This window comes from Sebastes umbrosus, chromosome 24 (genome assembly GCF_015220745.1).
Source record: "Sebastes umbrosus isolate fSebUmb1 chromosome 24, fSebUmb1.pri, whole genome shotgun sequence".
Classification (NCBI taxonomy): domain Eukaryota; kingdom Metazoa; phylum Chordata; class Actinopteri; order Perciformes; family Sebastidae; genus Sebastes; species Sebastes umbrosus.
Genome location: NC_051292.1, coordinates 7,865,941 through 7,882,931, shown reverse-complemented (window position 1 = coordinate 7,882,931; position 16,991 = coordinate 7,865,941). Strand labels below are relative to the sequence as shown.

Here is a 16,991-nt window from a genome sequence, read left to right as displayed (position 1 = left end):
CTTTCTGACCACTTTGTTTGAAAATAGAATAAAAGCAAGGAAGATCACCTATCGACACCCCTAGGTTGTCCAGCCAGCCAATCTTATGCTCCAGATAAGGCTTCTCCACGTTGCCAATGGCGTACCAGATGCACGCCAACCAATGGGCGATGAGGGCAAAGATGCACATGAGCAGCATGAGGACGGCAGCACCGTACTCTGAATACCGGTCCAGCTTACGGGCGACTCGTACCAGCCGTAAGAGACGGGCCGTCTTTAGCAGACCGATCAGAGTGGTGGTCTAGGGTGAAAAAACAAACAGAGAGAAATACATGATATGGTTAGTCACTTCAAGGTATGTATACACCGGGGGCGTTTTTTTTCGTGCCCTCCTCTTCATCCTCTGCATGCTTTGCCACCATGGCCTCCATTTCCACTGTTATGCCGACAACGCCAAGCTCTAGTGATCGTCATTGTTCTCCGGGAAGTTTGCTAGAAGTGATGTAGCCCGGATGTTTTATGTGGAGTGAGCACTGTGCAAGACTCCATTTTAAAAAATAGCTGTTTAAATGCTACATTGCTTGTCAGCAACCGGTCATATGGTAATTTAGGAGGTTATTTGGCGTTGTGTGCTGTGATTAATTTGGCATGCAGTTAACACACCAGTCATAATGTTGTTTTAATGAACTCCTGGTGTTCTTCACCACTGTTTTGGAAGAAGGAAATAACAGGAGTAACAGACTAGTTTTAAAAGTGATATATTTTCTTTTTAAATAAGTGCTGTTAGGTGGATCTAATTCATGCTAATTTATGCTGATGTGAAGAGTAGTTATTTTGTTATCTTCATCTAAAAAGTAGCGCATATCGGTCAAATGAATTTAGTGGAATAAAAAGTAGACCGCTTCCCTCCAAAATGTAGTGGAATAGAACTGAAAACTGAAATAAATCTACAGTTATATCCAGTCAACATTTTAATATGTGACCTATATATTGTCACAACAATACAGACCAGGGGTTTGTGATGTGATGTTGCCATGAAGGGGGGACAACAGCAGCAGACAATCCTGGATCATCTCAAGTACAGTATGTCACCAGACACTGATAACAACCTTTCCCAGCAATCAAAGTGAACAAGTTGTTTGTCTTCTGTCGGCGTCGAAGGTTGAGGTCAGGGTCACGGGGACGATCGGCTTGGCTTAGAGATTCCGCCACATGTTTAGCTTAGGAATGCTTAATCTTATCCACGCACCATGCATAGTGTACCAGACGCACAGACTAGACAGTGGATCATTCGGTCGCACCTCACAGATTGAGAAGCACTGCTTTAGTGGAACAGTGTTCTACAAATATGTGTATGAGAGAGGGGGAGAGTTTGGTGATTCATTCATTTGGCCGATGATGAAGCACTTTTGAATGACTGCATATAACGATGGCAAAGTTAGCTCTAAAAACCATAAATATCAGCAGCTTGGAAACTTCGTCAAAGCACCTTCAGAATGCACACTGACACAAACAGACTAGCGTGCATACATTACAATGTACACACTCACTGCCTTCTGTTCTGTTTAATTTGAAGCACTTTAATCCTCCCGTCTCAATTTTCTAGCCTGACTAAATTAATACACAGACTTTGGGATGGGGATGCAGCCGTGACACCAGTCCCGATTTATTAGTGTCGTGCAATCTGTAAACACAATAAGTGAGAATGCTAATAGGTCCTACCACTCCCTATCACGCCTGACAATTATCTTAATATCCTTGGGGAAATCATTACCGGCAGCCTCCTGCAGCAGTAAATGTCTATATATTTAGGCCTCATGTACAGGTGAGAGTAAATACATGGCTTATTTAAAAGGGGGCCAGTGAAAGAAAATGATTCATGAGGGAGAGAGTAGGTCTCCGTCATGGTGAGGAAGAGCGCTGTAGCTGCTTCTGATGGGTCAATTAATGAGCCTCCGTCCTCCCAATCTCACCCCTAAATCACCGCCATCATTCACCGCCGTGCATCCGGCCAGCGCCCCCCTTTCACCGACAACTGAGCGAACAGTGAATGAATCATAGGCAGGAACAGATGAGCCCTAAATGATCTGCGAGCGCGTACCGCCTTAGGCGTAGTGCTGCTGACTCGGTGTGGTGACACAGCACACGCTGGGCGATGTGGCCAGCACAGTGTAATGTTGATTAAAATCTGGGCTTACAGTAAGTCGGAGGCGTTTGGGGCTGAGGAGGCGAGCTAAAGCTCCCATTAGCAACCAGCTGTATAAAACATATCTGCCGAACATCCCTCTGGCCATCTGCCACTGTGGCTGTCCAGGCTCGCCTGGCCACTTTAGAGCACCAATAGTCAACCGAAGTTATGACGCAACCTTTTGACTCAGAGTACTCAAATGTGTTCTCATATTAAATGACTGATAAAGTACCATCATTTTATGATATACTCCAAAGTTAGTGAACATACATGAATGTATGAATCTGACATTGGATTGACACTGATAAAGCCAAGCCACTGGGCACATTTGTTTTTTTTGACTGGAGAAAAAACTGTCATTGCTTTCACTGCTGCAGCAGAAAACAACACCGAAGAGAGCATCAAGACTGAACCAAGCCATAAAACTAAAGCAATGAGCTGGGATATACTGTAGAGCTGAGGGGAACTGATTCTGGTTCAAAACATCACAAATAGTCATATTTCCTGTATACACTAGAGCTGCACAGGTCACAGAACAAGTCAACTATATTGTTTTGCTCATTCATTAATCTAATAACAAACCAAAGATACAGTGTACGACTATATTATTGTCTGAGTCAACAAGAATTTAAAACACCAGTCCGTGTCTATTCTGACTGTTTACACAATTCCAGCAGGGCAAGAGTGAGATTGAGGGGGCCGCTTGTTAGAATGAACCTGCCTCCTCTTTCTTCTCTGTTTAGCACAGCCGTTGCTGCAGGTTTTTGCAGCATGATAAGAGTTGGAGTGCATTCCTGTGCAGTCTGCTTTAACCAAAGGCAAAAATGATGTAATTCAATAAAGCTGGTTTAATTTGCATGAAAATATATATATATAGAAAGTCTGCCATAAAAGAGCTTTGTGCATGTGGTTCACTTTGAGCTCAAAAAATAGGAATTTGAGCCCTTTTGTGAGTTTGCATGTTCTCCCCGTGTTAGCGTGGGTTTGCTCCGGGTGCTCAGGTTTCTCCTCACAGTCCAAAGACATGCAGGTTAGGTTAATTGTTGACTCTAAATTGCCTGTAGGTGTGAATGTGAGCGTGAATGGTTGTCTGTCTCTATGTGTCAGCACTTTGATAGTCTGGCGATCTGTCCAGGGTGTACACGGTCTTCGCCCAATGTCAATTAGGATAAATAACATGTTTATAACAAGAAAAATGTCTAGTTACAAGCTAAAAATGGATGCAGAACTGCAAAAATGAAATGAAATGCATGCAATCTAAAATAAAGTCATACATACTGTATATATGAAGTGATCAAGTGGCCTCCTCTCTCTCATATAGTGGTAGGTAGGTATGGTCGCTTATTTTGGGGGGAGAGTTGCATCTTTTGGGCTTGTTTCTATAGACCTGGTTGCTTGTTTTTCTTGCGAGATCTGGTAACACTGAGCATAAAAAGCTCTCGCCAAAGGATAAGATCCAATCAATAATAATCATCGACATGGTCAACTTTCTGGAACTGCTTCATTGACAACAAATAATAGCCTGCCACTGTGGACTGTTCATGTTCATTTATTACTGAGCACTGAGTGAGTGTTTAGGACTACTGAAGCAAAAAAATCATTAATAAATTCTAAGATTTTAAAGTAAAATCAGCCATGCCCTAAGACATTTTGGCTTAGTTGAGTCGTTAATGTGCATCTGCTACCCTGCCCGGGATAAAAGGAAAATAATATTTAAATTCTGGGTAAGGGCGCACATTCACACTAAACCTCGGTAATTTTCAAACACCTCATATTTGGAGATAATGTACATGTAAACCTGGACATAATATGCAAATAATGTCATGTTATCACAACAGGGCATTGGTATGAAAATGATGGAGGAGCTCAAATGACTCCTGTATGTAAATTCAGAACCAGATCATTTCTTTTCACTCTGCAGAGCTGAAATCCTGCACGGACAAAGAATCTCTCACAGGGGATTTCAACCTGCCATGTTTCTAATGAAATCACCAAAAAAAAATATTGTCGGAGATGGTATCCAGGCAACAAAGGTGCACGAGATTATGTCTAAAAATAGTCTCTGCACAAAGAGCTAAAATAACACACCTTAAAGGCGAGAGCTAAAAGTGTGCATGGATGTGTTATTTTCGGTTTATGCTGGTGATTGGAGGGGCTAAAAATACAATCTCCTGTCATTCTACTCACTGTGTGCTTTTGACACGAGCTGAAACGGCAACACACATTCTGTCAACGCACCAGTCGCCCAGCTGTGTGACGAGGACATACATCGTGCCGTGGCGTTGCTCAGCCTGTCCGCTCTGTTTTCTCCACCTGCCACTCACTGCCAGCCTTGAGGCATGGACCCCCCCTCACAGGAACACACACCTAACGGTAAACATCGGGGTCCTCGCCCTCAACAACACACATCAAGTCTGGGATGGCTTTTGTGTTAATTCACTTAACTTATTAATATTCATCAATCCAATCCCAGCTGACATTGGGTAGGAATTGGGCATTTAACAATTAACCTAACCTGCACGGAAGGAAACCGGAGCACCCGGAGTAAACCCGCGCTAACACGGGGAGAACAAGCAAACTCCAGACAGAAGGACCCCATGGCTCGTGTCCTTTTTGCCAATTTATTCCACTCTCTAAACTGCTCTCTCCAAGCATAAGATAACTTACTCCCTCAGACAGACACGAGCAAAACAGTTCCTCAGTGGTTAGGGAGGCTGAGACCTTTTAACTGATGTGGATTGCCCGAGGCCTCCCAGTCTGGCTCTGATGAAAAGAGAGCGGAGGGAAGCGAATGTGACAGCCGAGCGTCAGATTGTCTTTAGTAGTCTAAACAGATCAGAAACATGACTGCTGGAGCTGTGGTCTTGCGTCATGACACATGAGTAACGGAGGAGGGATGCAGCTTTGCAAGGGGAAAAAGTTTGTGCTCTCAAATTTGGGCTTTTGAAAACGTAAACCGTCCTAAAACATAAGAAACTTGGTACCAAAGTATCATTTATAGTGACATCCCTGGTACTGTCAAGGTTCAATTATGCACGGCAGATCCACTGGTTATATTTTGTGCAACCAGCATCAGACTGTTGCTAAAGAACCACAGAAACCCTCTCTCACCTCATCTGATCCTGAGCCAAAGATGAGCAGGTCGAATGGGATGGCGGCCACCATGTCTATGAGGAACCAGCCTTTGAAGTAGTGGATGGCGATCTTGGCCGGGTGGCTGACCACCTCCTCGTTGGCGTTGACGTATGTGGTCCTGAAGTTTATGAGGATGTCCACGATGAACATGATGTCCACCATCAGATCCACCACGTTGAGGGGCGAGCAGGAGTAGCCGCACTCCCGCCTCCTCTGCTCCTCGATGTCGTTGAGGAGGAAGGCAGCAGAGTAGGGCGTGAAAATGGCGGTGTAGATGACCAGCAGCAGGATCAGCCAGTCCCACACGGCTTTGAAGGGACTGTAGTGAAGGATGGTCCACTTGTCCATACGTGGTGTTTGGAGCTTATACTCCGGCAGCACGTCTGCACCAAGAGAAAGAACCTGAGGAGAGGGACAAAAGGATTCATCAACTTTATCACTTGATCAAAGTGGAGGGTTTATTTCACTAGTGTTAGAATGACTGCATATTAAGGCTATAGGTAAAAAAGAAAAACTTGATAAACTTGAATATTCTCTGAGATTATTAAAGTACAACCAGGGTTAAGGTGTTGAAGGTTAAACTTCCACCCCCCAAAACTGTGACTGTGACCTCCTGGGTGGCTTTCAGATGAAACCCTTGGACTTCTTGGTACCCATGGGTGGGTTCTTGTTAGCACCCTTGGAAGGTGGAAAGGTTCCAGATAAAATCCCCACAGAGGGTTCTGGGTGGAACCACAAGGTTCTATCATCCTATGAGGACAAGCCGAAGAACCCTACATGGTTCTACTTTAACACATTGAGATAGATTGGTATGAGGTGAATTTTGTCAATCCCTAAAACAGTGATGTGCAAGCCTTTCTTGGCCGTTTCTAACAGAAATCAATTTAAGAATACGGAAATCTAAGCACGGTTATTTGGAAGTCAACAGCAATTACACACCGAGTTGTGACCGTAATGAAACAAGCATGTGGAACACCCCCTTTAATGAAGTGGCAGCCCGATGAATAATAGAACACATTCCCTTTTGTCTGTCCTTTGGTTTCTGATCGATTTCAAAGGTTATCCCATATCAGAGGGTAAAAGCGTTTGACCTCCCACATCGCTCAGAGGGCAGGAGTTTCTAATAACCAATTCAATTATTAACACTTCAGCCTTTTGTTTGTGCTATACATCATCGTTCCGTCCCTCAGTCTTCTCCTCTCAGTCACAGGGGTTGCGGAGATAAGCAATAAGTGATGGGTGCAAGTCTTCTTTTCTGTTTCACTCACTGGTACACAGTAATATCCTCTGCCCCTCCAGCTCATGTACTTTACTTGCCTTCCTCCTTAGAGCTACAATAATCAGCAGCGAAAGAGCCATGCCCTGAAAATTCCTGCCTATTGAAGTGTCACACACTTAGATGAATAGATGCATCCTCTGCCCGCGCCAATAATTACTTCATGTCATTGAGACTCTTATCCCAAATGGTTCATGACGCCGCTGTAATATTGATGTTAAAAGCTATTCAGGTATATATGGTAGCAGCAATAACAGAGATAATGATCGCGACATCCAGGCTCGCTGGCCTGGATGATAGCTCCATCCTTGAAGCGAAACACTGTTAGGATTGTATGCATGGAGTTTTTTTTTTTTTTTTTACCTGAAAGAGTTTTATTTTTGGGCTGCACCTTACAGTAAGAAGGTCGCAGGTTCAAACCCGGCTTTGGGCCCTTTTATGTGCAGTTTGCGTGTGGGTTTACTCCGGGTGCTCCGGTTTCCCCCCACAGTCCAAAGACATGCAGGTTAGGTTAATTGTTGACTCTAAATTACCCATAGGTGTGATGTGATGAACAGCTGTTTCAATTATTGAGACGGCCAGCATTTACTTCGGGACGGTTTAAATTGCATTTCGGCCCTGCATGGCTCTAAAGCATCCTGTTCCTGTTGGAATTATGTGAAAGATTTTCATATGCATACTTAAAATTTCAAATCATTAGACTCGAAGCTGATTTTTCATCCTTCACCAAACACATGAATGATTTATTTGGGGGAGAGGGAAAAATCATGCCTCAAGTAATCTGCTCATGCAAGCTTTAGGAGCTAATGTTGGAGTGCATTAGGGATCGTACAGTATGTACAGTCGCGGCGCTGAAGTTCAACTCCTGCAGCCAGATTACTCACATAGCAACAAACACGACCTTTACTCGACCTAATCTACAGTCATATGTCATAATGCTGTTCCACATACCAGCACGCACATCAGTGGAAAGGCACGGAAATGCTAATGAACGTTGGCTTATTGAACTGTAATTTAATTACATTTCACTGAATGTAACCTATTTTCTTGAACCACAAGGTATGTTTGAGATTCTTCTGCTGCTCTCATCTACATGCAGGAATAATGTACAGTGGAGAATTTGAGGATACTTATGTTCTTTTATTTACAAGACCATCAATGCACAGATTTAAAAAAAGGATTGTCAATATCTTATTAGAAGGGGCTGAGATATTCTGACTAATTACATAGCAACAATAGCATTGATTCATAGACTCTCTCTTCCATATACTGTATATAAAGATAGACGACGTGACAGCTTCCCCAAAGTGAAGCCAAAACATCTTGATCGCCCCCTGGTGGCTGGCTGCAGTATAGGTCATAAATCCCGCCTCCTCCATGTTAGCGGATGGGACATGGGCCAAACTAAAAAGTAAAAGTAGACGTAAAATACATTTTGGTTTCTGTCAAAAGATGGTTTCTGTAATTTTAGTTAGTTCTTATCACACTGATGAATGTTCAAGAGTTCATTTTTCTGACGAGTATGGTTTAATTAGTTATTTGATCCTAGAAAAAGGGGGTGGGGCGTCATGATTGACAGCTGCTGAAGTAGTCATGGAACTCCTTAGTCCTACAAAGAACCCTTGAAGAACTATTTATTCCAAAAAAGGTTCTTTGGATGAAAAGGGTTCTTAATGGAACCATTAGTCTTACAAAAAACTCTTGAAGAACTATTGCTTCCAAAATAGGTTCTTATGGGTGTTATGCTCCCCCTCCTTCTGATCGTGCTGATCCTGTCTCATGCCTAATCTTGGTCTTTGTTTCTTCTCTTCAGGTGTGGCTGCTCTGTCTTGATTGTGAATCAATAAAGAGGGGGATGGGATTTGGGATCACTCTCTCTTCCACTCTGGCCTGGCTGCAGCAGCAGCAGCAGCAGCAGCAGCAGCAGAGTGACCACATGTAGTTTTGTTTCGTTCTTTATCTTTTCTAATGAGTCCGGTGGTTTAGTTTTTGGTGTTTTGTTTCTGTTTGTCAGGGTTTAGTTTGGGGTTATGTTGTTCAGGGGTAGAGGGAAGCACCCGGTTCTGCCGGCTCTATAAGAGCTGGGCTGAGGTGGCTTCCCTTCTTTTGTTCCTTTTTGCCGGCTCACCAGTTCAGTTAGTTATGGGTAAAACCTTATGGGTTAGTTTGTTTTTTTACTTAACTTTGCTCTTTGGTTAATTATTGGTCAATTATTTCTGTGTTGCACTTAAATAAAAACTTGTATATTTTTGAAAACTCTTGATTCGTGTGATTATGTTCGACCTCGTCAACAAGCTTTTCTCGGGGCCGTAACGATGGGAACCCTTAGTCTTACAAAGAACCATTGAAGAACTCTTTCTTCCAAAAAGGGTTCTGTGGATGAAAAGGGTTCTTAATGGGACCCTTGGTCTTACAAAGAACCCTTGAAGAACCTCCTCTCCAAAAAGTTCTGGGTAGAACCTCAGCCTCTCAGTTAGAACGCTTTTGGAACCCTTATTTCTAATCATGCAGTTTATGATAAACAGTGATGACACTATCAAGATGGTAACTCTGCACTACACCACCATGGATACATTACCCCTCGGCCTGCTGGGAAGCCTGGGAGGAGCCGGTTGGTTGGCGGAATGACAGTTCTGGATTAACGTGTTGCAGCCAATCTGTTTCTAAATAAAAGATCACATCTTAATTATTTAACCTTCCTACTGTAGCTATGTGCACTTGGCGCAAATGAACTCTCTCTTGTGGGATAATGGAGGGCTCATTGTGTGTTTGGCTTGGCTTCAAACGGTATGCAAATGAGCATTAGCTTTGTGCACTATCAGGGCTGGGCTATTATTTATAAGAGTGGAGTGTTGTTTCATGTTTCTGCGGTTAATCATGTGGCCTCCATCATTAAAGACGATGCACTGGTTTGATTCCATATCCAGCTTCAGATAGTTTAAAATGAGACGTTAATGGAAAGCCGCGGGCGTCTAAGACTCGTGTGTGCGTGAGCTGCATGCACCGAGGCGATCAAAGTGTACGGAACAGCATGGGAGCTGCGAGTCTTTCTTAGGTGACCAGCAGCTTCCTGGGTGAAGCCTCCATCTGCCTGTGGGAGCTGTGAGGCAGCCAAGGCCAGGAGAGAGCGGGTCTGTTCAGACGCCTTGATAGTGGCTTCAAATGAACTCCAGAGGAGTCCGGAGTTGGTTTCAAGACATCTGCTGTTGCTTTGTGCTCCTCACAGTCAGGCGTCTAGAGAACGGTTTACACATCTAAACTGTGGAAGATGGGGATACGCCGCAATCCTCCCGTCGATATTTATCTGTTACTATGATCATTTTAATGCTCAACAGCATGCAGTTTATGCAAAACATAGAAATGACTCAGTCATAGACGGAGCAAGAGTGGTGGGGGGCCAAAGACATAAATTGCAATATATCTTATCGCAATACTCTGCATATCGCAAAATGTTTGAAATCGCAATGAGATCATATCGTGACTTAAGTATCGTGATAATATCGTATCTTGGGGCTTTTGGTGATCCCCACCCTTAACTGGCACCACCAGTGCTAGTAATGTGCTAATATCCACACTACGTTACGACAAAGTTACACAGCAGCTGGTATTCAGGTCCTCTAGTGTGCAACATGTCACAGAATGCCATTAAAAGCACATTAACAAGCCTGCCCTCTCTGCTGCTTAATAACTTTGACTTTAATGCTGGATGGAGAGGTCAGTGTGAAGCACTGCTCTGCCTCTGGCTCCAGTCGAAGCCGAAGTCGCCTTTGAGTGCGAACAGGGGTCAATTTCCGCGCCCTCTATCCATTACACCATTAATGGCCAAAATGCAAAACTGAGACCTAATCAGTGGTTTGGGGCCTCTGCCTACCCGTGGGAATACTTTACTTATAGTCCTCGTCTGGCAAGGAAGGTGAGAATGACCTCTAACCCGGTTCGTAACTCTAGAAATATGGCCTGAGGTCTGGACAGTCTGGCAGCGGTAAGAGTATCCCTGATTATCTGCAGCTAGTGATAGACACCTCTGCCGTTTTACGTATCATTCCCCTTGAGTTTCAATTAATCACCCTCAGGCACACGGTGCAGGTGCACGAGGGAGGGTGGGGGTTGCAATCTGGTGACTTCATCGGCTGCTCAATCTGTGCAAGTATGATTTGCGATGATAGTAAATGATATCATGATGAGCATTATATTGAATTCCAATGTCTCTCCACTCAGACAGTCAACAAAGGATTGGTGGTCTGAATTATTAATAAATGCAAACTATTCATGCCAACTACTGTTCTTAATTGTTTTCCGAACAAATATTTGCAAACAGATGGTTGGATAATGGATTTTATACAACATTGATAATAATAACCTCGGAGTCGTGCGACAGATGGAGGGATGAAATGTACTGAAATACCACACATTCAATTTAGAAAGGGGAAAACTAAATTTGTAGTGTTTTATGGGGTTTTTAACATAAATAGACCATAATTTGATCAAGACTGCTTGGCTGAAGCACATTGCACGTACATCAGCAAACAGATAAACAATGAGACGTAGCTTTTGTTTCATACATCATATTCATAGTTTATTTAGTCTTGTTGGCAGTACTTAGTTTAGTTAACTTCTGTATAGTTACACTTTAGTTTGTCTTTAGAGGAGTCATTTTAATTTCTTTGAGTTAGCAGTGCTGAGCAGAGTGATGCGCAAATTGTGCCGCCCCTTATGCAGAACTCTTAAAGAGGACCTATTATGCTTATTTTCAGGTTCATACTTGTATTTTGGGTTCCTACTAGAACATGTTTACATGATTTAATGTTCAAAAAACGCTTTAGTTTTCTGATACCGGCTGTGCTGCCGCACCTCTTTTTACCCTCTGTCTGAAATGCTCTGTTTGAGCTCCTGCCCCGCCCTCCCGAAAAGTCTGCTCTGATTGGTCAGCTGGCCCACTCTGTTGTGATTGGTCAACCGAACCAAACTTTTTGGACCCTGCTCCAGCTCCGCTCTAACTAGCTTTATTTGAGGGTGTGCCAAACTAGCCGCTAGGCAGGTAATGTGTTACTTGATGATGTTACCACGTGTTACTTGATGACATCACCACGTTACGGAAGAAAAGGCGGAGCTTCAAGCAAGGCGTTTCAGGCAGTTCAGGAGCAGAGCTTCTCCCTTTGGTGTGAACTTGGGGCTTTGTTTTACATGCATAAAAAAATATATAACACACTAAAGGAAAGGGGAAAAGCACAAAAACATAATAGGTCTTCTTTAAATACAGAAAGTGGCCAATCAGAATGGACCAAGTGCCTGTATCAGGGAGGGCGGGGGGGGGTTAAGATTTCTATCTTAGATATTTTGTTTACTTTATTCCCGGGTTGGGTACTAGCTCTTGCTAGCAGAACTTTCTCCATGAATGCAAAGATTCAAGGCCCACATTATTTGGAAAACATTCTCAGTCTCAACTTTTTTTTCACAAGTCTTACCTGCGTGACCTTGTCGGTGACATTGTGCGTGCGGTCTTTGACCTTTGGGGCGATGATAGTTTTCTCAGAGGACGGAGGGGAGGGGCACTTCTTCTCATTGTTGGCCTCAGAGAAGTTGAGCGTGATGAGGGGAATCTTGTTGATGGTGCTATACCTGTTGAGGTTGGAGTCGGAGGTGGAGCCCAGCAGGCTGGATCTGATCTGGCTGAGGGGCCCTGAAAGAGAGAGCGACAGAGGGAGAACGTCGTCATTAAAAGCTGCCACATCTTGTACTACAGTTGGGCTATTATTGATCTTGGCGTTCTGAATCGTGGTCATCAGAGAACAGTCTAGTTCTCTAGTGATTGTTGTGATATGGGTAGTGAGCATGGGGGTGGCCCTTACTCTTGGAGTGAGTTCAACCACAACACAACACGGAGAATACAACAGATACTGAAATCTAAACTCTACAGCCTCTGATTGACCTGGTCTAGGGTGAACAGGCCTTTCAAGGTTTCTCATTAAAAGATAATGAAGAACACTGTTGGTGAAAGAAAGGAATGATTCAATGCACAATCAAAGAATGCAACTTCACACAGTTAGTCAAACATCTTTCTGTCTGATGAGGTCTGTTGAATAAACTAGAGTTGGGTACCGAACTCTGTACGTTTAAAGGTACAACTGAATAGCGTCGGTACATCGAGTACCGATTCACGTTAAATCAATGTGTACAAAAATTCAGGACCTGAGAGCGTATCTGGGTGAGATATGCGTGACGGCTACCTCGCTGAACTGCTGTGGCTCGCACACGTATGGTGTCCACACAGACACAGCCCTTTCTTTCTAAATAAAGTTTGCCTAAGTTTTGGCGAACTTAACTTATTAGCATTTTTTATGTTATAGCTTACGTGGAATTTCTGCTATGACTACTGTCTTTACACAATTTAAAGCTGGTACTCCACTAATTTAGTGCAAGTCACTACATTATCTATTTCTATCTGTGTACAGTGAATATCTTTGTGTCATCTATCTCTGTACAGTGATTATCTTTGTTTCATCTATCTCTGTACGGTGAATATCTTTGTTTCATCTATCTCTGTACAGTGAATATCTTTGTTTCATCTATCTCTGTACAGTGAATATCGTAGTTTTATCTATCTTTGTACAGAGAATATATTTGTGTCATCTATCTCTGTAGAGTGAATATCTTTGTTTCATCTATCTCTGTACAGTGAATATATTTGTGTCATCTATCTCTGTACAGTGAATATCTTTGTTTAATCTCTCTCTGTATAGTGAATATCTTTGTCATCTATCTCTGTACAGTGAATATCTTTGTTTCATCTGTCTCTGTACAGTGAATATCTTAGTTTTATCTATCTCTGTACAGTGAAAATCTTTGTGTCATCTATCTCTGTACAGTGAATATCTTTGTCATCTATCTTTGTACAGTGAATATCTTTGTTTTATCTATCTCTGTACACTAAATATCTGTGTGGTTTATCTTTTGTCACAAAGATAGTCCCTGTAAAAAGATAGATGACACAAAGATATTCCCTGTACAGAGATAGATGACACAAAGATGTTCACTGTACAGAGATAGATGACACAAAGATATTCCTTGTACAGAGATAGATGACACAAAGATATTCACTGTACAGAGATAGATGACACAAAGATATTTACTGTACAGAGATAGATAAAACAAAGATATTCACTGTACAAAAGATAAACGACACAGATATTTACTGTACAGAGATAGATAAAACAAAGATATTCACTGTACAGAGATAGATGACACAAAGATATTCACTGTACAAAGATATGTGACACAAATATGAATATATCTTTGTGTTGGCAATAACAAAGGACAGTACAGTACTGTGTAGGCTACAGTATTCCATTTTTGTTATACAGAATTGAAATGTGAACGGTACCCAACCCTAGAATTAACAAAGTGTTCCCTCGTCTACCAAACAATGTTTTCTACAAGTTCACAGCAAAATAAAAACTGACTTTCAGAAATTAACTCCCTACCTTCTTGTGAAAGCATTCAACAATATGTGACAGCACTACACACACCGACACGTGACCCAATGAGAGTGATAAAAAGTGAAAAAGAGAGCATTGCTGATTCAGCCCAGTGAGCCAGCAGAGGAAGGTTGCACTATGTTCCCTCCCTTTTCACACATAGTACAGTACAGTGATTGAGAGTCAAGGACAGAGAAACAGACAGCGGAGGATGAGAGATTGCATGCACAGCTTCAATACATGCCACAGTAAGGATACATCATCGCAGTCATGAAAAATAACTTCGAAAGGAAAAGCTGAAACCATACCCCCAGCCATCCAGGAGCGAGATACTAGCAAACCAGGAGAGAGAAGAAATAGGTGGTAAAGGGGAGAGTGGGGATATGGAAGGGTCGTTGGATCGTAGTAGTCATGGGTACAAACAATATCACATTATAGCATTTATCAGGGAACGTTGGCAGCTCTGTGAGTAAACCTTTATAGAAAAAGTGATATTAAAAAACATCAACATTGGGCAGTTATGCTTTAATTTGGGGAATTTGATACTAAACACAACTAAACATTAGTGCATCAAGTCATAGTCTGTCAGCAAGGTAACGCCATCATCAATAACCATAATTTATAAATGGTAAATTGATAATTAATTAAACAATGTTAATAGTTATTTTACTGTCAACAAACAAAGAAATGATAATTAATAATGTTTGCTAATTATTAGTAATGCAATAATTTCTGTTAATTTATCATTAGTTTTTGTAATATGAAATAATTACTTTTTCTATATTGTATCATAGCTAATAGGAGACGATAACAGTTACAGTCTGAATACATTAGTAAAGTATGTATTATCAGTTTATTGTTGCACACATTTGCACCATTTCATATACTACTTTAAGTATTTGTTGGTGATTACCAAATGAGTTGTACAACTTTAAGAAACCGTTTGTTAAAACATCTATAAACATTGCATAGATAGATGGACCAGAAACTAATTATTAACCACTGACAAACCATTAACAAAGTGTTACAAATATCTATAAATATTACAGATAGAAAGTGTTCTATGTAATGTTTATAGATATTTGTAACACTATTTTAATGGTTAACAAACCAATTATTAACCATTAACAAAGTCTTAGAAATATCTATAAACATTACATCGATTGATATTTGTAACACTTTGTTATTGATTAATAATTGGTTTGTTAACAATTAACAAAGTGTTACAAATATCTTTTTCTGTAAAAATTATAAAGGTAGATATTTGTAACACTTTGTTAATGGTTAACATACCAATTATTAAACATTAACAAAGTCTTAGAAATATCTATAAACATTACATCGATTGAAATTTGTAACACTTTGTTATTGGTTAATAATTGGTTTGTTAACCATTAACAAAGTGTTAGAAATATCTGTAAACATTACATAGACATTTGTAATGGTTTGTTAACCATTAACAAAATGTTACAAATATCTATCTATGTAATATTTATAGTTGTTTTACAAACTATTTATTTAAGGTTGACAAATTTTGTAATCATTAACAGATACTTATAATAATATATGTAATGACATAAATTAAAGCATTACTATTAATCAGTAAACATAATTAATTATAATTTTGTTGTTTGTCAACAGTAAAATAACTATTAACTAAGTTTGATTAACTATCAATTCACCATTTTTAAATGATGGTTATTTTAAGTGTTACCTAATGTTGTGAAATGCATGCAGCATCAGCACTGCTACAGGTCAATTGCTATCTAAATTATTACGTGAAAAGGACAAGGGTGAGCATATAGGATTCAAATGGAAACACAGTCAGGTTTCTCTTCATTCACTAAGACATCATGGCAACAAGGCACCAGAGGTCAAAGACAGTGGGAGGAGGTATCGTCTTGTAAAGCTTCATTGATTTTCTTCAATGAACAAAAGCGTGAGAGAGAGATGTAATGTGTTACTTCATGCAAGCGCGTGCAGAGGTCAGTGTGTGTTTTTTTGAACCGAGCTTTCCCCTGGGCGACTGGCTTGGGATCGGCGGGTCATGTGCACTGAGACTGAGTCATTTAGTGCCGTGCCAGTGTTTCGAGGCGTAGAAACACAGTCCACCGAGGCATTTGCATTCAACATGAACCTCATGTCATGTGGGGAAACTCATGCAACAAGCAGGGTTTTGTGCAGTATCCAATAACAGCTCAAGATGCAGCGGGCTGCTGTTTGTTACCTTTAATATTGCGACCATTGTCTGCAACACGCCGTTGGAGGAGAGAGAAGAAGGGGAGGTGAGAGAGGAATTTTCTGGTGCTTCTATGATGACAAATGGGGGCTGGCATCAAACCCCCGCTACTGTCCCCATGAACAATTCATTACTGTGAAGTAGACATATTACTGTGTCAGCCACTGGGAGCTATTTGAATGAGGATTGTGGATAAGGGGATGGGGGTAGACGGATCGGCCTGGAGGAAACGGCCAGTCTGGGGCATTCTTACCCTCATCCAAATGAGGGCCAAAAGACTAATGAGACTCAGGGGAAGATCAATAGCACACAGTGTAGATGGTGACACACTATAATACTGATTAAGAGACGCCACATCTCCAATCTCCTATTTTGGGGCCACAGTGGTAATTAATATAGCTAAATTATAGTCAATGTTTGTCATAAGTGATGAATTCCCTCATAAGTCCCTTAATGTCAAATACAACATTGTTATTAGCTGACATCACTGGGCAAAGAGTGTTTTTGTTAGAGCCGTGGTCACCAACCACGCACTGTCAAGGGTCAAAATGTACTTTTTAAAACTTTGTTTTTTTTAAAGATCGCCTCTGTCTCTCTCATTTTAAAAGTTTAAAGGAATACTTCACTGTGTCAATGATCATTTGTATATCATTTACTCACCCCGTGTTACCTTGAATTCTTGAGGAAAACTTTGTTTTT

At 41.4% G+C, this 16,991-nt stretch overlaps 1 protein-coding gene across 6 annotated transcripts in view; it reads right to left on the bottom strand.

The window, feature by feature from the left end:
* Positions 1–16,991, bottom strand: part of kcnh7 (potassium channel, voltage gated eag related subfamily H, member 7) — a 69,667-nt gene that overhangs the window by 17,093 nt on the left and 35,583 nt on the right. For 2 of the 6 annotated variants that reach the window (XM_037762497.1, XM_037762498.1), the window contains exons 5-9: positions 16,281–16,301; positions 14,362–14,385; positions 12,044–12,258; positions 5,279–5,704; positions 49–280 (exon numbers count right to left, since the gene is read on the bottom strand). In XM_037762497.1, coding sequence (XP_037618425.1) covers positions 49–280; positions 5,279–5,704; positions 12,044–12,258; positions 14,362–14,385; positions 16,281–16,301 — 918 coding nt within the window. The remainder of the gene's footprint in view (positions 1–48; positions 281–5,278; positions 5,705–12,043; positions 12,259–14,361; positions 14,386–16,280; positions 16,302–16,991) is intronic. The other 4 variants (XM_037762501.1, XM_037762502.1, XM_037762500.1 and 1 more) reach the window with 3 other exon arrangements.